At 29.1% G+C, this 26377-nt stretch overlaps 1 protein-coding gene across 7 annotated transcripts in view; it reads left to right on the forward strand.

Moving 5' to 3' along the window:
* The first annotated feature begins 3572 nt into the window (after positions 1 to 3572).
* LOC142323833 (endoplasmic reticulum membrane-associated RNA degradation protein-like) overlaps positions 3573 to 26377 on the forward strand; it is a 41205-nt gene continuing 18400 nt past the window's right edge. For 3 of the 7 annotated variants that reach the window (XR_012756171.1, XM_075364097.1, XM_075364103.1), the window contains exons 1-6: positions 3573 to 4606; positions 8897 to 9156; positions 11475 to 11564; positions 17061 to 17222; positions 20896 to 21074; positions 22533 to 22687. Coding sequence is in view for 6 of the 7 variants with exons in the window: in XM_075364097.1 (XP_075220212.1) it covers positions 4429 to 4606; positions 8897 to 9156; positions 11475 to 11564; positions 17061 to 17222; positions 20896 to 21074; positions 22533 to 22687 (1024 nt within the window). In the remaining variant the exon portion in view is untranslated. The remainder of the gene's footprint in view (positions 4607 to 8896; positions 9157 to 11474; positions 11565 to 17060; positions 17223 to 20895; positions 21075 to 22532; positions 22688 to 26377) is intronic. The other 4 variants (XM_075364098.1, XM_075364102.1, XM_075364101.1 and 1 more) reach the window with 4 other exon arrangements.

The following is a 26377-nucleotide window of genomic DNA, read 5'->3' on the forward strand; positions in this document are numbered from 1 at the left end:
TTTCATTTACTTACTGGAATGCCAGATGGTGTTGAATTCGGTCAGATTTTTTGTCGGACGATCATACCTACCAATATAAATTTTTTTACCCTGCAAAAAAAATTTTTTTTTTTACTAAAAAGTATCCTATGTCCTTCGCAATACCTTTGAGAATATGTGTACAAAATTTCATGATGATCGGTTGAGTAGTTTCTGTGTGAAAGTGTAACAAACAAACAAACTCACATTCACATTTATAATATTAGTAAGGATTTCTTTACACTTTCTCAACCCTCTGATTGTTGATTATTCAGTATTCATTATCACTGCTGGTTAATCTCAACAAACAAAATAGGTTACATTACTATGCAACTGTACTTCAGATTGCAAAATAAACTGCAGAAGAGTTTCTCATTATGAACAGTGTATTAATAAAGATAATAGTTTTTACAGTAATATTATTATTAATGTTACTGTAACTGTAAAAGTAGGCTATATTTCTATAGACTTTGTCAAATTGGCCCTTAGCTGATTCTTGAACCAACCCACTTGTGCCAATGAAGATATGATGAAAGTTTAAAGAAAAAAGTTTCAATAATAACATGTTAAACCTATTAATTTTAAAACAGTTTTTTATTACACCAATATTTTGTGCCAGTAACAGCTTTTAAAATATTTTGAGCATCTGTGTACTGTCTTTATTATTGTATCGATCAAGTGTTGATGCACCAATCTTATAAATTAATCTTAATACCCATACTACTGAATTTTAATTTTATTAAAAGTTACTTATATAAATAAAAATCCTAACAGTGTTTTTGGAAGAAAATCCAAATGTGAAGAGCAGAAAGCAGCAAAGAAATATTAATGCCAAAGATCAGGATAAGCGAAAACATGATTCTGGTAAAGATTATTTTACTTACAAAGGAAAAATAGTTTGTGGGAAAAAATGTTGTAATTCACCATGCCTATATAAATTAAAGTACAGTGAGAAAATTACTGAAGAGCAGAGAAATTCTTTGTGTAATGCATTTTACAAAATAGGAAATTTTCAAGCTCAAAATGCTTACATTACTGGACTTTGTTGTGAAACTGTGCAAAAAACGCATCGTCCAAGAGATGGCAGTAGAGGTAGTAAAGGGATTAGTTTCAAGTACTATCTCTAGTTAGCAGATGACAATATAAATGTTTGTAAAAAATAAAGGGATTAGTTTCAAGTACTATCTCTAGTTAGCAGATGACAATATAAATGTTTGTAAAAAGTATTTTTTAGAAACATTTCAAATATCTGACGGCCAAGCTTTTAGAGCACTGAAAAACATTTGTGATGGTATACTACCAGGAAGTGATATGAGAGAGAAGTTAACTCCTCCAAATAAAATAAATGATGAAGAGATTAAAATTGTATGTGATGATGTTGCTTTTTTCCTTGTTATCAGTCACATTATACAAGAGCTCATAATCCACACACATAGATAATCATGCCAGAAAATCTGAACATTTGGTTGATTATGTATACACAGAACATATTAGTATTAATGTAAAACTTGTATCTGAAGCTATCTATTGCCAAACTTTTAATTTAGATTTTAATTTACATTTTCACAGGCCTAATAAAGATACATGTATCAAATGTGATATTTTCAAACTGAAAATTGATTCATCTGAAAATATTGAAGAAAAAAGAGCTCTTGAAATCAGCAAGATTTGCATCTTTGCAGAGCAGATCTTCCTTGGCAAATATTGGATCAGGGAACTGAAGTGTCTAAATCAGTCCCAAATTTATATGCCTTTACATTTGATTTGCAGAAGGCATTACTATTTCCCACGCTTCAGTGCTCCGTGGCATATTACAAGTGTAATATGTATGTTTATAATCTTGAATGCCATGAACTTTCTACAGGCAATGGTTTCATGTATTTCTGGGATGAACAAGTAGCCTCAAGAGAGTCTCAAGAAATAGGTTTCTGCATTGTTAAACATTTACAATGAAGAGCCTCCAACAGTGTAGAACATGTTGTCATGCTTAGTGATGAGTTGTGGAGGTCAAAACCAAAACATTATGATGGCGCTTTCTTGTATGTGTTATGTGTATCAAGAGAAGAATAATGTTAAGATACTAGAACATAAGTTCATAGTAAATGGCCATTCTTACTTCCCTAACGGTTGTGATTTTGGTAGAGTTGAGCAGTTTTCTACAGGAAAACTCATGTAGATTCCTAAGATTGGTATTCAGTTATTGCTCACTCAAAGCAAAAGAAACCATTTCATGTAGAAGTCATGACTCAAGAAGATGTCTTTTTTACTAAAGATCTTGAAAAAACAGTTACAAGACGAAAAATTAATGAGATGGGACATCTTGCATCTTGGCTAAAAATCCAGTGGTTAAGGTATGTAAAAGATGACCCATTCAAAATATTCTATGAGTAATCACCGAGTGATGAGCTGGATTTTAATGTTCTAGACACTACACCATCAAGGAGAGGAAGAAACCACTCAATTCTGGGTATAATTTTACTTAGAACATCGCCCCATAAACAACTACAAAATAAAGATATGATTGGCCTTTTAACATTCATACCGCAGTTCATTATGAATTTTTAAACAAAAATTAATAGATGAGGGCAGGGATACAGCAGAAGAAGTTCTTTTTATGATAGAAGAACTTTCTGATGATTACGTAATAGTATTTTATATTTGTTTATGCTACTTTAATTTGATTATACTACATTATTCTGAAATTTAAAATATTTTAAGTCATTTTTTCCTGCAGTGTTGTACGTCATTGTTTTATGTTAAAGAAAATTAAAATTAAAAAAAAAGAAAAATTAACAAAATAAAACCATTCATTTGGAAACATTTAAAATAAATAACAATGTTTCATTCCTGGTTTACAGCATAGTTTCTAATAAAGGACTATATACCTCGAAACCATGCATGACTTACAACACTTTTCCTTTCACTCATATAATACAGTATATTATAACTGAATGCTTTATTATCAACAGTGATCCCTTTTGAGTTAGTGTAGATTTTTTTCCCACATTGTCTGTTATTCTTCTTTTTATTTCTAGTCCACTCTTTTCATTAGCAGTCCATTTCTTAACAAACCCCCCGTTCTTATAGCTTCATTTTCACTAACGTCATGCATTTCTAACTAGAAAATGTACCAATTTATGAATATTTACAAAAAAAAGCTATATCGGACGCCCTTTTTGTAAACGGATATTTTTTATAATAAAACAAATATTTACATATTATAACATTATATGAAATTAATTTTTGTGTTGGTCTTCATTTTCATGTCTACAACTTACAGTATTCACTATCAACTTGACAGTTAATAGGTTAGGTCAACATATGACTAAAACAGTCAAAAATGGTATCGTTATCAACACAAAAACTAATCTCATATAATGTTATAATATATAAATATTTGTTTTATTATAAAATATTTACAAAACCAATGTCATCATGTTATGCAAAAAGGGCGTCCAACATGGTTTTTGTTTATCCAAAAAGGGTGTCCTAACTTAAAATGACTATAGACCTATGTTGAAAAAGCCTAATAGGTAAAATAAATGACGGGTTATGATAAGACGGCGTTCCTAAAGTCAGAATACACGGCGTTACCTATAACCATAGTTTGTTCACATTTCCGAACAAAGTGTGTACAGACGAACCAGTTCAGGATAAGTATTAACTGACATTAAATACTAAAGTTAACACAGCAATCTGTATAAATTGCTTTGACTGTTAATTTTACTTCACTAATATGACTATTTAATTATTTACAGCTCTAAAATTATTAAATTACCCCTTTTCAAATCATACGAAAGTAATATTTCCAAACTACCGTTCATTTAACCGTTATTTAAAAGAACAATTTCTTACTGAAACTAAAGTTTTGGTAATTTTCTAACTAAAGAACATTTGTTAGTTAATCGACAATTTTGATTAACAACATTGCTAACGGAACTTAACAGAAGAGATGCTGATTTAGCTTCTAAAAACACGAAGGAAGAATTATTTAATTTGTAGTAATTCGAGAGTCGTTTATAACTGTTAATCTAAAATTGTTACCGCATTTTATCATAATGTTTAACTAGGCGTACTTTATTTAGGCTATTATTTTAACATTATTCACTGAAGATGAATAAAAACGAGGATCGTGCAAACTTTAAAATTACAGCTTTTGTAGTTTTAAATTTATGAGTAGACTCTCATAATGGTTATTTGTTGTTCGGTTGTAAGTGTTCACCGTAAATATGTACAAAAATGAACAGGCCAATTTTTATATGCAGTGCTGTGTGGTATTAGTAAGTCAAAACGTATAGGCTGATATTAAATAATTTTTGGTTAGAAACGAACCATTTTAAGGTTAAGATAGTGCAGCAATTATATTCGAAACTTGTAGTTATTATTAATGATTCTTATAAAAATCATATAATGGTATCCGATATTGATTCATATCTTTCAAGCTATGTTCATAATGTACTTGTTGACCTGCCTCTTCAAAAAAGTACAGAATGTTCTAATGACCATTCATCTGAAGCTTACCGATTTGTTACTGATAAATTGTTAATAAAATGGGAAGAAATTGATCATTTGTTTGGTGATTTGACAGGTAAGTTGGTATAATTGTATCATAAAACTTACATTTTTTGTGAGTATCATTAACAGTTGTCGGTTTGATACCTGCATTTTTGTTGAAAATGTATTTTTTGATGAAATTGATCATTGCCCTGTTATACTTAGATGAAAAGGGATATTTTATGTATTTATTGTATATGTATACATAGATTTTATAAAGTTCTACATTAATATCATTTACCAATAATACTAAACTTTAAGAGTATGTTAACAGATGTTTTTCAGAGCTATGGTGCAGTTCCTTCCTCAGAAGTGTTGCAGGTGACAGTTTCATAAGGTTAAGAAATCCATGTATTTGATCTAGGTTATGCTTTTTAGTTTACTACTATGTTGTTGCCAAGTTTAATGTGTTTGTAGACTTCTTTTTTTTTAAGTGACTTGAGTACATGCCTTTTTCATGTTAAAATTAAAACCTATTATGTTTCATTTCTTTGTATATGTGACCAATTTCCGTACAAAGGTTTTTTCTGATATTGTATGCATGTATATGTATAAATTATAAATATTTAATCTGAGGGCTCTGTTATATACATTCTATTTCTGAAACCAAACTGATTTTCATCTCTTGCACATTCTATTTTACTGCAAACCAACTTAGAATTTTCCATATCTGAATTCTTGGTGTGATAATAATTATGCTTTTTTCACAGAGAGTGTTTTTATGTATCATTAGTTTTCACACTAATATATATTAGTCATCAAAATGTAGAAAGCTCAGTTGGTGGTAAGAATGGGTTATAGGACTAGTAAACTGGTGATTTGCTATCTATGATGTTATGCTTTAGTACATTATTCCCTCCACTTTATTAGAAGTGTCAACATTACTTCAGACATCCCAGTTAGAATTACTGCACATCTATATTTTTATCCTTTCTAAATTTTGACAAGTGATAGAAAACTTATTTAGTCCTTCTCTCAGACAGCATAGTAATTTTGATGGTGTACCATCAATTTCTATTGCTTTATTGATTTTGTAAAATATTTCAGAGCTGAATCAAATTCAGATCATAGTATTAAGTTTTCTTTTTTATCATCATCTACTTCTTTCTCTTCTAGTACTTTATTGCATGTATTTTCTGGTTTTTTTTTTACATTTTTTTCAGTGGTACAGTTATCTTCTTAGTGTAACAAAGGTTTTTCATTTACACCTTTGATAATAGTATGTTCAGCCTATTCACAATATTTTTTCTTCTTTTTCTATATGCTACATCTCTCTTCCAGTAATCATAAATTCTTCACCTCACTCCATCACTCTTTCAATCAGTCTTCATTTTTTACTTTACACTTTCTATTAATTTCATTTCTTATTTGTTGATACAATTTTCTACCATTATTTTTTTGTGTTTTTATAGTTTCTTTGCTCATCTATCAGTTAATATATTTCTTGTTATACATTAATCTACTGTTAGTTTTCTATCTAACATCTCTCCTGGCCGTTTGCAACTGAATCTCCAGTTTTAATAGCTTATAGCCTTGAACCTATGATTTATTCAGATATTAATTTTGTGTCATTCTCTCTTATCTACATCCAATCTCTTTGTTCTCATTTTTTTCTGTAATTTTTTAAATTTCAACCTAAACTTCATCGTTATTAATTTTGGTCAGTTCAGTACCTGTTACTTCGTGCATTTTGTTGTTCATAATTTCTTTATCAAATCTGTCTTCTTATGTAATCTACCTCATATTATATCTTCCCATCTCATCTGGTCTTACCCACATATGTTGATGGGGGGGGGGGGTAAGACGACCCCCCCCCCCTCTTTGGTGGTTGGGTTTCAATTAACCACACATCTCAAAATTGGTCGACCTGAGACTGTACAAGACTACACCTTACTTACACTCATACATGTCATCCTCATTCATCCTCTGAAGTAATATCTGATGGTAATTCATGGAGGCTAAACAGGAAAAAAAGGTTTGTCGTTACTAATGTTAAAAATGTTTGAGAATTTTGGAAATGGTAATAATAAATAATAGATATAGAAAAATGTTATATGTATAAATGTAGAGTGAATTTTTTAAAATGTTTTAATACTTACGATGTTTATAAAAAACTCCTCGGTTTCAAGTATTATTTCTTCTTTCGTTCCTGTTTAGCCTCCGGTAACTACCATTTAGATAATTCTTCAGAGGATGAATGAGGATGATATGTATGAGTGTAAATGAAGTGTAGTGTAGTCTTGTACATTCTCAGTTCGACCATTCCTGAGATGTGTGGTTAATTGAAACCCAACCACCAAAGAACACCGGTATCCACGATCTAGTATTCAAATCCGTGTAAAAATAACTGGCTTTACTAGGACTTGAACGCTGGAACTTGATTTCCAAATCAGCTGATTTGGAAAGACGCTCTCACCACTAGACCAACCCGGTGGGTTTCCAAGTATTATTTAAATAAATTATATTTAACGTATTAGTTATATGAGAAAGGATAAATGCTGAAATTTTTTTGGTGTTTAATACACTTTAACCATTCGTTGCCTTGGATACGTCCAGATGGTAATCCAGCTCTTCCCACTTTCTCACCAGCATGTTGGGTGTAATTGATGCTATTGCCACAATAATCCTCTCCTGTAGGTGGTTGTTGTTGTGGATTTTCTGCTAATAAACAATGTTTTCCACATGCTCCCACAAAAAAAAAAAATCAGTGGGGGTCATGTCCGTGCTTGTTGGTGGCCATGCAATCAGCTCTTCTCTTACAATCCACTTGTCTTAAAACTGATTATTTAATGCAGCATGGACACAGTTATTGTAATGCAGCGGAGTACTGTCTAGCTGTTAGAAAATTAATCCTTTTTTATTGTCAATCTGTGGAAAGATGTAAAGTTCGAGCACATCACAGAAAAATCCCCATTAATTGTATTTTCTAGAAAAATGAACGGGTCCACTATATAATCATTCATCAGTCTACACCAAACATTAACTTTGGGAGAGTTACACTGATGTTCAATAATTTCATGTGGTAGCTCTGATACCCAAATCCTGCACTTATGTTGATTTACTGACCCACTATTGTGGAATTTTGCTTCATCTGAAAACATGACATTTTTCAGATGATTCTCATTTTCATTAATGTTGTTAAGTATTAAAGCTGCAAACTCCAATCTCTTCAATTCATCATTGGGTTTGATTTCATGTAAAAGCTGTATCTTATATGCACGTAGTTGTCTTAAGTTTCTTGTGTACCTCTTTGTTACAATGTAGATTTAGGTAACTTTAAACTGCATCTTACTAATCATTTTTCGGTCTATGTGTAAAGATGCTCAGATCTGTACCACATTATGTTCAGATATGGATGGTCCTGCCTGGTGGCTTCCTGTTAAACTGATTAAATCACTGGAGTCAAATTTTATGCACAGAAGTGATACTGTCATAATCACGTTGATAATTACGCTGAATAAGATAACTGATCTTGTTTCAATAAACATGTCATGCACTGAGTTTTTTGATGTGGTGTTGTCATAACTGAGAGTGAGACTGCTGACTGGATACACAGTGACAGTCACACAGTGGTGCCAACCATGATGAATATTTGCAGTGAAAAATTTAATATTATAATGAAAGTAAATAAGAAAACTGGGTGCTTTTATCAGATTCTATTATTTCATTATGAATTTTTAGAACAAATTAGTTCTTTTATAAACATCTTGTTTAACCCAATGATTGTTCAGACTCAATACTAGGAAAATTGTTTAATTAAATTGGTAAAACAGTTTATACCATATAGAAGTAAATAAATATAAATGAAAATTTAATTATTTCTGCAATTGTCGTGACCAGAAGAGAAAATTTATAATAATTAACTATATTATTAATAGTGCAACCTTTCTTTAGAATATAAGTAATATATTAAGTATTAAACAAAGTTGAAGGTATGACAATTCATTAACGTGCTACTTTAAAAAATTGGTAAATTTTTTACTATTTTTAACCATAATGAGTGGTTAATATTTATTTAAATATACTCACATGTACACACACACACACACACACACACACACACACACACACACACACACACACACACACACACACACACACACACACACACACACACACACACACACACACACACACACACACACACACACACACACATATATATATATATATATATATATATATATATATATATATATATATATATATATATATATATATACATACATACATACACACATACATACATACATACATACACACACATACATATTTACAGTATGAAAAAATACATTTTGTATTTGATTATTTATTTTTATTGCAGATGATTTTATTATTTTAGAACAAACTCCATCATGGTACAAATCAATGTTATGGAATGTATGGCGGGTGGTTCATGAAATTGGTAAAGCATTGCTGAATTCAACTCTAAAACAAAGAAGTGAATTATGGGAAATGAATAGTAACCTTAAAACAATAATTGATTTTGATAAATGCTTCAATAAATTAATTTCAAATAGTGGTGATTCAAAGTTACAGACCGTATTGATGTTAACATCTTCTCTGGAACGATTTCTTGGAAATGTAATTATTCTTTTTTATTTAATGTTCTGAAATCTGAGTTATCAAATATTGTGTTGATAGTTATTTTTTTTTTATTATTGCTCTTTGTCTTTTATGTTTAATTTATTCTCTACCATTCTATTCCAGTTCATTAATTGGTTACAATCTGAGTTCTAATCTAATTCTCATACCTTAAAAGTAATGAAGGTAGTATTAAAAGTAATAAATTGGCAGAGAATTTTAATTTTTACCTTGTTAGGAATTGATGTGAAATTTCTTCTTGATTTGCCTTTTCTTGTAAAATCCCTCTTAATTTGGTCTTGGTTGTTATACAACAGAAATTGAATAAGTACAATACTTTGATTGTATTATCCATTTTTTACCCGCTTTTATAAAATTTAATTTTATCTCTTTTGTTCTCATGATTCATTGGTAAACAGTCTAACATAAAAATTGCTTGAAATAAGAAGTTATGGGCTTTTTAAGCTGAGGTTTAATTTTGTTCCTATAGTATTCCTGTATGACAAAAACTGGCCAACCTATAACCAAAACTTTCAGACTATTTTTTGCATAATGAATAATTTATGCGAAATTAAAAAAAAACTCTAAATTTTACAATAATTAGGATTTTTTTCTTTGTTTATATTAAAATGTTTCAAATACACAAATAATTATTGTATGTAAAAATCTTGAACTTTTAATAATAATAAACATTTTATGCTGTAAAATTGTCTTTGAAATGTGTTTTTTTTTCAATAGGAAGATGTACTAACATTTTCCAATTAACATATTTTTTTTGGAGGTACCTCCATCATCGAAAATTTCATAAGAGAAAATAAGCATAAAATTTACAGAATCCATGTTATTTTGTCAAATGTTTGCATGAAATTGACACACACACACACACACATATATATATATATATATATGTATATATATATATATAAAACAACTGTCAATTTACATACATTATATACATAGAAAATAAAATACAGGTGTCCATAAAGTCTTCCCATGATTATAAAAAAATTATTACAGTTACAGCTGTGTGGTTTGTAGCAAAAGAAAGAAAAGCTTATCAAGTTTTTTTTATTATGTCAATAAACTTCAACATGTGGCCTTTTGTTGCTCTAGAATGTCCAATTGATATTCAATTTCACGTATGTGTTGGTCAACATTTCTTCAGTAATACTAGCAACAGCTTCAGCTATTTTCCGTCTTAATGTGTCCAGATCAGGTACAGGTGTTGCATGGACTCTGTCCTTAACAGAACCCCGTAGGAAAACGTCTAAGGGAGTTGTCTGGTGATTGTGGTAACCAGGGAGTGGGACCGTCACACCCAATCCATCTGCCATGAAATGATTCATTCAGAAAATCTTGGAACTAGTAATCCCCAATGTGGTGGTGTGCTATCCTGCTGGAAAACCACCGTAGGTTCCAAGTCATTTAGTTGAGGTATAGAAAAGTGTTGTAGCACATTTAGGTAAATCTTAGCTGTTATTGATTGCTCAATGAAAAAGAAGGAACCAGTGATTCTGTTGTGCATCAAACCACACCACACATTCACTTTAGGGGGATTTCTAATTTTTTTCCTGGTAAAGTTGCACTGTTGACTGGGTAACCCCTAGTTCATGAGATGCACGATGGGTAAATTTGGAAGGGCTGTGTTGAATTGCTTGTTGTAGAACCTCAACCTTTTCTTTACTAATGGATGGCCGCCCTGTTCATGGAAGGTTGACTACACTTCCACTCTCCTTAAAATTTACATACCAACCATTGATACTCTTGCTATCAGGTGCTGGTCGTCTGTATTCCCTTCTAAAATTTTGCTGCACAGTAATCGGTAATTTTGACTCGTGATAACACAACACCCATTGTGTTTTCTTCTGGATTGACGCCCTCTTATAAAAAATTGATCACATTGCCCTCTACTCTACCTCTACCACAACAAACCAATATAAAAAACTTGATAATTTTTTCTTTCTTTTGCCACAAACCACACAGCTGTAACTAATAGTTTTTTTTTGTAATAAGTTCTTGTAATCATGGAAAGACTTATGGGCACTCTGTATAATTGTTTTATAAAATATATAATAAATAAATATACTCGTATATATTTGGCTCTTTCATATATATAATGAAAATGAATATTGTTTCAGTTATATTGAATTTTTTTCTTTGTATACTAGCTAGTATTGGTATTAATTTTTATCCATCGATCATTTAAACCAATAGATCTAATGTAATGTTACCTCTTTTGCTAACTATTTTGTTTGGAGCAATTTTTTTTCCTGCTTTAAGGCTGCAAATTAAATGTTTGTTTTTTCTTAATTTTACAGGTATATCTTTTAAAAGGAAAAATTGTACCATTTCTATTAAGAGATTTACTTTTGACAAAGGAGCTTCTTGAAATATTTGGAAGAGTACCTGTAAGGAAAATTTTTATTCCAAATTTTATATGAATTAAGTATTGCATTTTTTTTTATTGTTTGTTTCTTATGTGTGGTTTATTTATTTATTTTTATTACCTAATAAATTCAAATTTTGAACAAAAATAAATATAATACCTATGGGGAAGTTAATTTCAAAGATCATAGAAACTTTATATACACTGCTTTGGTCATTTGTTTTTATAGCTTTAGGATAGCTAGAATGCCAGGAGAGCTCATCCTAAAAGTATGCAGAATGTACAAAAGAAACATCAAAAGCATTTTACATGATTATCATTGAATAAACAGCTGTCATAATGGTCATTGCAAAATTTAGTCATTATATTTTACAATTTATAATTCTAATTGTTCTTTGTGAATCGAGAAAAATTAGCCTTAATGTTAGTAAAACTATCCATAAAGTTATTCAATATTTCAAGTCCAAAAAAAGAGTTTGTTACTCAATTTAAAATAAAAATCAGAACAAAACATAATTTCAGCAACTTATTTATTTGATTAATATAGTAACTCCAATTAAAATTTTTATCCTAACTTGAAGATTTTTGTATTAATCCTTAATATAATTGTTAATCTTAATTTTAGGAACTGAGAAGGCATTTCTGAAATTGTAGTTACTAATAATACCATTAATTTGATACTGGCCTTTTGTTTTATTTAACTTATTTTTGTCTGTACTTTTTCATAAATTATTACTTTAAAATGATTTGTAATATAAAAAAAAACAATGTTAAGAATTACATATATAGAAAGAAAATTATAGATGAATATTAAAAAAGGAATAAGTAAGCACTTGTAAGGAACATCAGCTACACTTGTTTAGTGTGTGTGTGTGTGTGTGTTTTATTTGAAGCATTACACTGTAAAAGAATACACTATTAAAGAATTAATGTACAAATATAATTATTTAAAACAACTAATCACACAGTTAGATACAGCAGAGATAACATTTATATTAATGATTTCTTGGCATTGAAAATATTTTTAATGGAAGTAAACAGATGTGAAAATTCATCATTGTCTTGGCTATAACTAAATGTTTCACTGGTAATTTTGAATTTTTTCAATCACAAATTCTAAAATTCCCTTTGTTTTTATGAGATATTCATTTCTAAGATTTTCAGAAAACTAATTACTGAAGCCATAACCATGATTCCAACTGATTATAAGTCTTTTTTTGGAATTGTTGAATTTTTGCATGTATTTTAATTCTGTTCGTGTATTGGATAGTTAATGTATTGGATAGGCTATTCAATTTTTTAATTTAATATGTCTATTAATTTTGAGATGATATAAAGAAAATTTACAAAATAATTTCCAATAGTGCCATTTAGATTGTGAATTATTTTGTTGTAATTTCCTATGTTTTAATGTATTTACATTATTATTATTTCATGGTTTGTATTTAAATAATTAATTTGGACTTTAATCATGTCTATTTTTTATCGTATAATTTGTTTTTTATATTTTATCTTCTAAGACATGATCTATATAATGTATTATGAAAGATTATTGTAAAAGATTTATTTATTTTATCCTAATTATAGTTACTGTAATTATTATTTTATTTTGATTTCTGTATCTCTGTTTCTTTATTATAAACAAAATTTTACTTTATCATTACTTAATCAACATTTATACATTATCATCTAACTCTGTTATCATCTTACTGTACTTCACATTATGATTCATTTCTTATAACCCAGCTCCAAATATCAAGGAAGCTGTAAGCACAGAACTAGTTAATGAAACTGAAATTATTGATTCCCACATCCATTATGAGACCAGACCATTTACAATATAATAAAACAAAATAAATTAGTGATCTATAAAATAAATGGAATTTTTCAATTCAAAGTCTGGTTTTAAGATTACAGTCTTATTATCCTAGACTAAATCCATCTGAAAATGATCACTAGTGAAATGACATGTTGGCAGGGGCAATACAGAAAATGTCTCAGACATGCTATAGAAAAACTTCTGCAAGAAAAGTTCAACAGTGTGATTACATTAGCTTGAAAACCATTACTGAACTTGAAATAAAATATAGAGAAATCTTTGTTATTACTTCTGTTATACAGTGAGTCAAAAGTATGGAAACCTCTCAACAACTTTAAAACCATTCCAGATAGAATTCTGTAACTTTCAGTATGTGGTATCAATCAACTACTTGAACTTTTGACAAGAAATAGAATTTCAACCCCTTCTTGGAGGGGTTGCCCAGGGTTTGTAATTCAAATATTTTAAATGGTAGCACCCTTTGTGTGATGGTTCATTTTAAAGGTCTCATTAAGGCAAGAAACTTTGTGTAAATAAAAAGTTGGTTTAATGTCTGCAACCAAAACGGTAGTGGGATAAACTTTGGATTTTGAAAAAATTACATTAATAATTTAAGGAACTGTTGTTGCTTATAAATAAATTTATAAAATTTTGATTAAATGGATATTATTGAATAAATCTGTTTTTTTTTTAAAAAGTTATGTATTAAGCATAATATTTGCTTATTTACTTGCATTTCACTTTAATAAATGTTTGAAATGTCCTCCTTCTGTTGTTTGACAGTGTGCCAGTTGTTGGAAAAGGATGATATGCATTATTCAATGATTTCCTAATTATATTTTGTGCTGATTCTCGAATTCTATGTTATAAATCATATTTTGGGACTTATTATTATAAAAAGTACTTTTTAAATGGCTCGATAGAAAGTAATCCAATGGTGACAAGTCAAGTGATCTCGCTGGTCATTCTATTTGACTCCTTTGGCCAATCCATCTTTCAGGAAAAAATGCATTTAAAATTTCATGTACCTGAAGACTGAAATGAGGCGAGGCACTATTTTGTTGAAATCAATTGTTTTGGAAGTTGGGACTAACAAAGTTTTGAATGTTTGGAGCGATATGGTTGAGAAGCAAAGCCTCATATTTCACTGTATTTAAATTCCAATCAGTAAATATAGGCCTTATCAATTGTCCACCAACAATACCTGCCCATACATTCATTTACTTTAGAATACTGTGCATGTGCCTCATGATACCAGTGGATTAATATCAGTCCAATATCAACAGTTATAGCGATTTACATGTTATTTAATAAATAGAATCTGCACAAATATTGTTCTTCATAATTTTGCAGAATTCAAGTTTTTGATCGTAGTCATTTTCATTAAGTTCTTGCAACAAACAAGTTTTGAAGGATTTTAAATTTTCACTTTTTAATGTTCGAATCGCTAAACTCTGGCTAATGTTATGTTCTCATGCTGCTGTTTGAGTTGAGGAATAAGGATTCTCAATAAATTCTTACATAATCTCTAACCATTTGTTATTATTTTTTTGAGATTTATGCTTCTTGGTTTTCCTGTATTATTAATGCTCCCTGTTTCTTCAAATCGTTGGATGGTTTTTGACACTGTACCTTTTGAAATAGGGTTACAATTATTAAATATTGCATTGAACAATTCACAAACTTCATTATATGACCTAACTCTTTCATTCAAAGCCCTCATTAAAACTGTAACCCTCTCCTGTTCACTAAGTGAGATATTGAAGCAATGTTAGCAGTTAGCACAGAAAAAATTAATTCTGTAAAAAAACAATTGCAAAAAAGGTAAAATAGATGTAAATAATTAAAGTGGCTTACAAATGTGGTAAAGGTAGACAAAATCAATTAGCTGACCTGACCGATCATAATAAATTCTCATAGGAAATTAACAATGTGGTAATGAAACAGTAACTGGAATATTATACAGTAATGAAGTAAGCTTAATTTTTCCAACAATGGTAAGAGACCATCAATGATCAGTTGATCTGCATGATTGGGTGACAGTATGTTTATTTATTTACTCATTAAATTATAACAAAAATAATTTTTTTTAAAATTAAAATTTAACTTTTAAAATAAATTTTTATTAAATTAGATTAAATTTTAATTTAATTCAGTTTAATTTCTTTTTACTTAATTTTATTATTTGAACTTGGGCCAACCTTCAAGAAGGAGTTGAAATTCTATTTCTTGTCAAAAGGTAAAGTAGATCAATACCTTATCCTTTGCGTCGTAAATTGAATCTACCAAGAAACATCCGTGGTGTCTTGTACAATGATAATGAAATTTTAAACCGGTTGTTTATATTTTTGCATAGTACTGGGTTAATACAAAAAGTTTAGTGTTGTTTATATTTTTTATGCTGGAAGAGTTTTTAATAAGTTTGTTTTTTATTTATTTTTTTAATTTTTATTTTTTTGGTTCAGTGTTTTTGATTTTGTTATCCGAGTAGGGAGCCTTTTACACTCCCTATCGGAATTTATTTAATTTTATATAGTTTCTTTTTTTTTTATTATTTTAGCTTTTATGTTTTAAAGAATCCATCTGCAATATTAGTTTTAAGTTTTATATTACTTTTTTTAATTTTAGTTTTTAACCTAGTTTTAAGTTTTATGTTAGATCTTTTATGGTTTTAGTTTTCTTTTTAGTCTTTTTGTTATTCGAGAATGGGCCTTTTACACCCATCTCGGACTTAATTAAATTCTATTCACTTTTGGTTTTATTTTAGATTTTATCTGTGATATTAGTTGTAAGTTTTATTCATCTTTTAGATTAGCTTTATTTTCTTTTATTTTTTTATTAAAAAAAATTACGGGCGATATTAACGCGCAGGCGTTTGTCGCCCCCCTCCAAAATACCTTATCCTGAAACTTACAGTAATCTATCTTGAACAGTTTTAAAGTTGAGGGCTTTCCATACTTTTGACTCCCTCTGTGTTGTTTTAACATTGTGACATGCTAATATTTTTATAAATGTTGATGACAGTGAATCAGGTTTTATGCATGAATTGTGAATAAATTTATATGAAGACTTATAAGGAATTATTCTTCTTGCATGAAAAACTAAAAAAAATTTTCAAAACCAGGTCATAGTATTTTTTATAAATGGTATACAAAGAACTTGCCATTAAAATAATATATATGTAATAATTTCTTTAATTATAATAGAAATTGTGTTTATTGTGACTAACAATTAAACAAATTATAGAATGTGGTATTAATTATTGTGACAGTATCAAATAAATTCTATGTTGGTTTCAATGATGTAGCAAGCCTCTGTCTGCTATTAATAACTGCTGCCATGTTATATGAATATTGCTGTATTGTAGTTGGTTTAAAAAATGTTAATCTATTTATATGTTTTAAATTGCAATACTTAATATTAAGTGTTTAATTTTTAAACAAATAAAATGCCTCGCACAAAAACAAGATTTTATTTTTGTACATTACTTGTAACTCTTTCAGTCACTATGAAGAAAGAATAAAAGTTAAATCTATTAAAACCTAGACTGATTTGGAATCAAGTTAATACAAACTTTTTCCCCTCACTTCTCATTCCACTTATGATGTTTTCTTTGGTTTATGATCAGTAGAATGAAAATTAAAATTTGTTGTTTATTTTCTCAATTTACTTAAATCTTAAGAAAGTTTTTTTTTTTAGATAACATTCACTCAGTTGCTGGTTGGTTGCCCTCTTGGATTAAATATTCGTAATGTAGCATGGCACGGTTTTTTATCTGAGAAGGAAATTCATTTATATTTAGTTGGAACATTATTTATTCTCTTTGTATCACTGAATGATATTGTTAATTCAAAGTTTCAGGTAAGATTGGTTTTCTTTCTGGATGAATAAAAATGTAAATATGTCTTTATTCCTAAATTGCATTCCTATATTCCATCAAACTTAGGCTTGACTTTGATTCGAAGTTAGGCTGAATTTCATTTGAAATATTTGCTGAGGACAAACCTAGTCTTTGTTATGTTCTTGCTCGAATGTTTTCTAATAAAATCAAATAGAAGCATTATTTAAATTTCATAAAATTTTGAACGTTTTTTTATTATATTATTTTTCTGACTGTAGCGATATATGCTGCTAAGCAGTTAAAGCTATAAGAGGAACGTATAGAAATTGGTAAAAAAATCAGTATTTTTTTAAGTTTTGTGCCCTAGAGACATTAAAGAAAAATTGTTTGACAAAAAAAATTGATTAAATAAAGTATAAAAAGTTTGCAAAAAAAACCTATTCCAGTGCTCCCAAGCCTAAACAATCTTATTTTTGCCAGTTAACGTTTGTGCATAGATACATTTGTATGTTAGCCTGTATTTGGTCTTATAACTTTGGACCCTATTGACCAGTTTTCTTCAAACATTGTGAGAAGTTTTTTGTCAAGATCACAAATTACCAAAAAATGTTATTTAATGTTCATCTTCTCCCTCAAAAATCAATATATATTTTTCTTTTTTACTACATATTGCTTGGAAAAGGAACTGGATTTTTTGCATCTATATTTTCTAAATCAATAGGTCTTCATACCACTATAAATATTTTTTGCCCATTTCACTCCAGTGATCTGTGGTAACAAAAAATACTTTTTTAATTAAAAAAAAATTTTTTTCTAATTTAAATCAGTCTCAAAATTTACCCAGTCTCAAAATGTAAAATACTTAATATTTGGTACCCCTTAGTCTAGTATTTCTTGAAAAAAATTATCCAAAAATTTTTATCTAAAAAATTACAACTTTATTTATTTAAAATTATGAGTGTATCCCTTTATTTTTAACAGTTTTAAAAAATTCTTTTATAAAATTTGTTATCACCTCTTAGGCATTATTTTCTTAAAAATTAATTTTACCTGGGAGAATGGGGAAGCATTTTCTAAGTGAATTGCCTAACTTTAACTGGCATAAATGGGAAAGTTATGCAATTCATTGCTGGCCTTTTTTTTAATAAATTTGATAATTTTTCTTATTTTGTTATTTGCTTATTGCAAAGGATACACACTGACATAAACCTTACATCAAAATTATTTGGATATGTTGACATAATTAGGTCCTATGCTTTTAGGAACATAAATACAAACTATTCTTAAAATCAAATTGTATAATAAGATGTTTCCAGTTATTTCAGTGAATGGTGGTTTTGTGTTTGTATGGCATCAGCTGATACTGCCAGTTTGTTCATGCAAAATACGTTGTTACATTTGTTATATCATAGTTATATATTTTTGTAGGTTATGTTTCATAAGTTTAAATGTGTTAAGATACCCACCGGGTTGGTCTAGTGGTGAACGCGTCTTCCCAAATCAGCTGATTTGGAAGTCGAGAGTTCCAGCGTTCAAGTCCTAGGAAAGCCAGTTATTTTTACACGGATTTGAATACTAGATCGTGGATACCGGTGTTCTTTGGTGGTTGGGTTTCAATTAACCACACATCTCAGGTATGGTCGAACTGAGAATGTACAAGACTACACTTCATTCACACTCATACATATCATCCTCATTCATCCTCTGAAGTATTATCTAAACGGTAGTTACCGGAGGCTAAACAAGAAAAAGAAAGAAATGTGTTAAGATGTTGTTTTTTTATGTGTAAAATATCAAAGGTTGTTGATGGATTTCTGTATATGCAGTGGTTTAACAAATATTGACGCAATAGCTATGGCTTTTATACCTGGGTTATATTTTTATTTTAAACATCCTTGACCATCATTGAGAGAACATAACAAAAATAAACATTATTTCAAATGTTTTTTTTTTTTTAATGGGTTGTTTTTAATAGCATGTTTATTTTATTTTAGTCTCAGTTCAAAGCTATTGTACATGCATAATGTGGTTATTGAAATCTGTGTTCATGCATTGCTTGCGATTGTGCATGTGGTGTGTATATAAGAAAGGGCCGATGGCTTATAAATAGCAATTGGCAGCACTGATTGGTTGGTGCATGCACAGCAGCATAAGTGATCTGTTGGGCATGGAACTGCCACATTGCTGTCAGTTCATTGTTATTTGCCTTTGTTGAAATATTGGGTTAAAATGAATGCAGTAATAACAAATCCTGCCACTTGTGAGTTCAATTAGTGATTAGATTTCTAAACACAAGAGGATATAATCGACCCTTCTTTTTGAATCACACCTTGTTTATAAGAAATTATAAGATTTTCAAAATACAATATCTTATTTTTATAAATGGGTAAAAATATATCCTTTGCAGTCAGTCTGGATACAGGCATTTGTGCAGTTACAAAGATAATTTTTTTATGATGATGAAGAAATCCTCAGATCCTCTGTTGAAAATCCATCCAGAACCAATTGGTAAAGAATCCATTACACAAACTGGTCAGTTTGGAAGTTATATAATACAAATTAATGAATTTACTTAAGCAGTATAAATTTAAGGAAGGCATTTTTACTTTAATAATTTATTGTATTGTATATTGAACAAGGATTTTTTTTTGGAGGTACCTCCATTTATCAGCTCTCCAAAAAATAGTCAAGATAATAAAATAATAGCTGCCATTATAAGATTTATTAAAGGCACAATAAATTGTATAGGAAAAAATATAGATTTTAGAATTAAATAATGATATTAATGAACTAGAACAATAATAAAAATATGTATCATTTATAAATTCAAATCTAAACATCACTGGTAAACTTTTAAGAGGATATTTTGTTTAAATTAGTAAAGGAGGTATTGCTTATCAGGTTGGCTATACTGTTTATAATTCTATGTATTACTTATAATGTTACTTATAATGCTGTATATTATCAGTTCAATTTTGCATGAACATTTCACAAAGTAACATGGCTGTTTTAAATTTCAACCTTTTAATTTATTGTTGTGACTTGTGTAAGGATAACCATGGACAATAGACTTTCTGTCTGAGATTTTTTCTCCATGTGTGCTTGTGATTTAAGAATGCTTGAATTTCAGACTTTCTTTTGATTTAAGAATGAGAAGGATTGAAAGTCTGTTAATGAGATAAAACATTCTCTTCATTTCAAATGAAGAGAATGTTTTATCATGGACGTGAATGAAGTACCCATTGTATTTGTGCTTTCATTATTCATAAAAGTAAAATGTTCTGTAAAAGAAATATTTGGCAGATCTTGTAATGAGTAAAAGATTATTCAGTTTATAAAGATTTAAAATCCTCTGACAAAACATCTGTGATACTTGTGTACTTTTTTTATGAAAGTACTAATTATCAATCTGCTTTGGAAAATGTGTTCTGTATAAAATAAAAACAAATTATTGAGGTAGTTGGTATATTTTAAATTTGTACTGCCTTGATGAATTTATTAATTTAGATAATACAAAATAAAAAGTGTAGATATATTTTTCCCAGATCATAATAGAATAACAACTCATTATTGACACTTAAGATTTAAAGTTTTATTACAGAAAACATTAAAAAAAAATTGTTAACATTAAAAGTTTCTTTGTTACATAGTTAATTTAGTTGCTCTAAATTTAGATTAAAAATTCTGTTTTAGGCTGTACCAGAGAGGGAACCAGTGAAACTTTCTTTTTGTAGCAACCTTTTGAAAGAGACATTTCCAAATCTTTCTGAATATAAGGTTCAAATTTCTGATATTTTAAATAACACATGTATTATCTCAAAGTGGCATAGACAGTTTTGGGTAGAAGCATTTAACAATTTTGTTGATTGCCGGTAAGAATTTTATTAAATTATATTTCTATTTTACTTTTTATTTGATTGATTAAACTGTAATTTTTAACAGCCTTATTATTTTTTTTTTTAAAAAAAACTATTTTAATGCCATTTATTTTAATTAATTTTGGGTTTTCTGATCCAACTTTGTGCAGTTTTTAAGAATTTTGATTTTGATTTAGACTTTTACTCAGTTTTATCATGATCATGCAAGTAAAATGAATTTTAAATAAATAGTTAAACTGGCAAAAAAAAAAGGCAGTGTAAGTTTTTATTACTCTAGGGATGAAATACTTAGAAAATTAAGTACTTCATTACCCAACATTTTCACTGCTATTCTTTTATGTTTGTTTAGCATAAAAGAGCATCCTAGTAAAGGCAGTTAGTTTTTTATGGATTTGAATACTTGATCATGGATACTGGTCTCTTTGATGGTTAGGTTTCAATTAACCATACATCTCAGGAATGTTTGACCTGAGATTGTACAAGACCACTTCAACATTCATACATGTCATCCTCTGAAGTAATAACTTACAGTGGTTCTGGAGGCTAAACAGAAAAAGAGAGGATAAAAGAGCATACTGCTCTGTGCTCTGTCCAAAATTCCATAGTCTGAGATGTTTCTGTTCTCATTGTTTGTGGTAGGGACTAGCAAGTTTGGGATGTTTTGCTAGTTATTTAGCTTATAGAATCACATTTTTGTAGAGCCCAATTAAGTGTAATATATGGTCAAGTGTGAGGACAAAATGTTTTTTTAAATTGGACTGTTAGATTTTTATAAAGTATACATATAAATTTAGCTTGTTAAGGAATTGTTGCGTGTAAAAAAGTTTCAAATGTCTTATTGGAGAGGTTGTTTTGATAATCTACAAAAAAATTTGTTTCTAGATCTCTTAATTCCAAAGGCCTTGTTATACCTGATTATAATTTAGAAAAATCCAAAACAAGATTGTTATACATTTTGAAATATTATTTGTTATAGTGAATTAAATGGCTGTTTGCTGGATGTCAAATCATTAACATTTATATTTTTAATATTTTTTTTTTAGTAGATTTGATACCTCTGCAACTGCAGCTTATAGAGATATGGGATACACTGCGTGGGTTTCATTATAAATTCATTTATTTGTAAAAATTAAGTATTAGATATAGTGAGCAGATTTTTTATTTTGCATTTTCTAAATTTATCATTACATGGTTGTTGTGGTGGGTAGTGGAGGTGTCAGTATTCCAAATTCTTTGAGGCTGCCAACTTTTATTCCTCAAGGAATCTACTTTTATATTTAATGCATTCTCATCTTATTGGCTGTTATAAGTTAATCATGTATTAAGTTAAATGTATTAACTTAACCTTTAACAGTTAACTCCTCCTTCTCTGACTATTGCTTCTAAATATTTTAAAATGTATTATTCTTTTAAAATAATGTGAATTAAATTATTGAATAATTTTTCTTACAGGTATGGTGAATGTTTACTTGTACTTTTACCTCAGGTAGAACATTTATTGCGTACCATTTATTGCCATGTTAATGCTTGTCCAAATCGTTTATTAACAGCTGAAGCTACAGATTTCTATACTACACTTGATGAAATTCTCTCACCTCCAGATAAAGGTACTTGTATTTTGTTTAATCTGTATTTTGTTAAATATGTACACTATGCATAAAAAAAAATCATTCAATTTCAAAGGGTTTTATTTTTTGAAAAAAGAACATATAAGCTTTGGTGAATTTATAAAGTACACATTTGAATATATTACTTCAAATTAGTACAAATTATTAATATTACCTCACTGGATACATCTGAACAGTAGCTAAATTTGTCTCACACTAGAGAGATCATTTCTGGTGTTGTATCTGTTATCATGGATGCCCACAGTTCACATGGAAGAGGGGGCATGTGAATGGAGTCTTCCACAAACCCTCACAAATAAAATCACAATGAGATCAGGCGACCAGTGGTGAAATGCCAAATTGACAGATCCTTTATTGTTAAGAAATGGTTAAACTTGCAGATGCTAGTGCAGTGGTTCGCCATCTTACTGGAAAATGGATTTATCAGAATCTGCTTGTAATTGCAAGAAAAGCAAGTTCTGCGACATTTCAAGGTATTAGATTTCTGTAACACTGTTTTCTGTTAAATAATAGGGACAATAAACCATAACAATAATTTTATGTCTGTAATGATTTTATAAAAAATGCCTGAGGTAATATAGTATTTTTTTATTTTCTATAGTTTGAAATGAATTCTGTTGTAATATTATACCTTAGAAAGATTTTTGATGCCATGCAATGTCTTAGAAAGAAGAAAAATTTAATTCAACATCTGATAGCAATGTTATTTTACTGCTTACTTTCTGACCTTTGTGGCAAGTGGCGAGTGATGATGGAGTTCTGCAAGAACTATGTAAGGATTGGAGCAATGAGGAATGAAAATTGTGTTTTTAGTAATGATAAAGATCCTTTAAACAAGGTATTAAAAAATATTACATTTAATATTAACAAAATATTTGTCAATTTGTCAAAAAGTGTATTTTTCATTCCTTATTTTCAGCTTTCTATATTATATGAGTTAAGAAAAAATTCAAAATTTAATTACATGAAAGAAGCGTGCTTCTAATTATAATTAACAGTTTTTAATAAAGCTCTAAAATACACTTAAAAGTTGCTGATATAAGGGAAAGAGCTCTTTAATGAAATGGTTGGATCTCAAAATGTTTATATTAATTTCTGTTATTATTAGCTTTAAGCATCATAGAATAAAGTAAAATCCTAATTATCTGATCTACAGTTTTTCCTGTCTTATTCATGTGTTCATTAATTTTCAGTAGTTTTTTACATCCTAATTCTATAAAGCATGCTTTATCAATCAGCAGTAGTCTTATCACATTACTATTCTGTATCATATTTGTGTTACTTAAATTAAATAAGAATTCAAGCAAGTCCTGGATCAAGTAAGAGATATTTTCATTTACTTTGGTATCACAAGTTGTTTCTCTAAGGTGTTATATCTGTTGTAAAATCAACAATTCAATTTTAGGTAAATAAGGTAAATAAATAAATTTTTATTCTGTTTCTATCTAAATATATATTACCATTGTCATGGCAGGAATGGATAAAAGGAACTTCCCCATTATATATTCATATTTGCCTGGGTGGATCAAGGTAACCTGTGGTAAGACCTTCATCAGAGAGCAGCATCACATAATACAGAATTAATGATAAAATTTAAAAAAAAATTGCAATTAAGTTCATCCATATTAATAATTTAAAATACAATAAATATATTAAAAGTAGTAAATTAAATATTTGAAAATACTAAATATATAAAGCAGCTAAATCATGATTCAAAATGCACTGTTGTAAGTTATTTGAGCACTTATTTATACACATATTAAAAGGAGATAAAGAAAATTGAGATTTTTTTTAAATGCTCATTTATGTTATTTTAATATTACTTAAAAATTGATCAACAGATTAATGTTGTGTCTATAAAAGAAATCTTTTAATTTTATTTAAATAAATTAATTTTTAGATCTAATTTATTAAAAAATTGTAGTGGAAGTAGTTATAAACCATATCTATAAGCCATGTGTGGAATTTCATGAATGTGGTATAAATGTAAACAGTGTAACATTTAATGGAATTTGTTTTATTAAGGTCTTTTGAAATGATTTATCACCACTGTTTCCATTAAAATTTTCTGTGGTAATGTTAATGGCATTCATACATTCTGAAAAGATTAAGAAACCCTTTATAGTTTTGTTAAAAATTAGTATGTTATTAAATTTAATATGTTCAAATGTGTTGAAATCTTGATTTTTATTTTATTTATGTGTAAATGTTTTCACAATGTAGTATATATTGTGTATTTTTATAACTTTTAGTAATACAATTATAATGGTTCAGACTCAAATATCTTCTTTCATTAGCAAATTATGGATAGTATTATTAGTTATCTTAATCAGCTATATGAGGTATGTTCAAAAAATAATGAGAGTTTTGAAATTTCGCAGGTTGTATTAGTCTGATTCTCAGGATTTGTTTATTATTGTATTGATAAACGTGCTTGAAAAGTATCTGTACATTTTTAGTCATATTGGATGTTTAGTCTGTTGTCAGCTGTCAAAAGGATAACACGTGTTTTGGTATGATCAGCGATTTTTTATTTGTATAAATTATGGATCGGAGAATTTATATTAAATTTTGCTATAAGAATGGAATAAAGTGTAGCAATGTTTTAAAAATGTTAAATTTTTAACATTTTTTGGTAAATCTGCTGTGAGTAAAGTAAGGGTTTTTACGAGTGGCATAAGCGTTTCCAAGAAGGTTGTGAAGACATTGAAGATGGCGAGCACCACAGATGCCCCAGCACATCAACAGCCAATGAAAATGTGGGAAAAGTGAAAAATTATTATAAATGATTGCTGAATCACAGTCAGAGAAATCGCTGATGATGTTGGGATATCAATTGGCTCATGCCATGAACATTTTTTGGATGTTTTGGGTATGAAACGTGTGACAGAAAAATTTGTTCCAAAATTGTTGAATTTCGAACAAAAGCAGTGGTGAATGGAAGTTGCTCAGGAGTCGCTAAATGAAGTCAACAATGATGCAGAACTACTGAAACGTGTCACAACAGGTGATGAAACATGGGTTTACAAATATGATGTCGAAACTAAGGCTCAATCGTCCCAGTGGAGGCATTCTGGATCACCAAGACCGAAAAACGCTTGACAAAAACATTCGACACATGGTCGAATGTGAAGGTTATACTTACTGTGTTCTTTGATTTTAACGGCATAAGTTCTTGCCACAAGGTCAAACAATCAATAAGGAGTACTACCTACAAGTTCAACGCTGTTTGCGAAAGTAGTCCAAAAAAAACACCTGGATTTGTGGCGAAACAATTCATGGCTGTTGGACCACGATAATGCGCCTGCTCATACTTCATTGCTTGTTCGTCAATTTTTAGCCAAAAAGAAAACACTGTAATGATACCCCAGTCTCCATATTCGCCAGACATGGCCCCGTGTGACTTTTTTCTGTTCTTAAAAATAAAGAGAACCTTGAAGGGCCATCGTTTTACAAGCATAGATGAGATTAAAAGTGAATAACTGTAAGAGCTAAATACTAGTCCAAAGATTGAGTTCCAGAAGTGTTTCAGGGATTGGAAAAAGCGCTGGAATAAGTGTATAATATCTAATGGGGATTATTTTGAAGGGGACAACATTAATATAGACAAATAACATTTTTTTCAAAAAACAAAAATTCTCGTTACTTTTTGAACACACCTTGTAGATA

The sequence above is a fragment of the Lycorma delicatula genome, chromosome 4 (genome assembly GCF_047948215.1).
Source record: "Lycorma delicatula isolate Av1 chromosome 4, ASM4794821v1, whole genome shotgun sequence".
In the NCBI taxonomy this organism is placed as follows: Eukaryota; Metazoa; Arthropoda; class Insecta; order Hemiptera; family Fulgoridae; genus Lycorma; species Lycorma delicatula.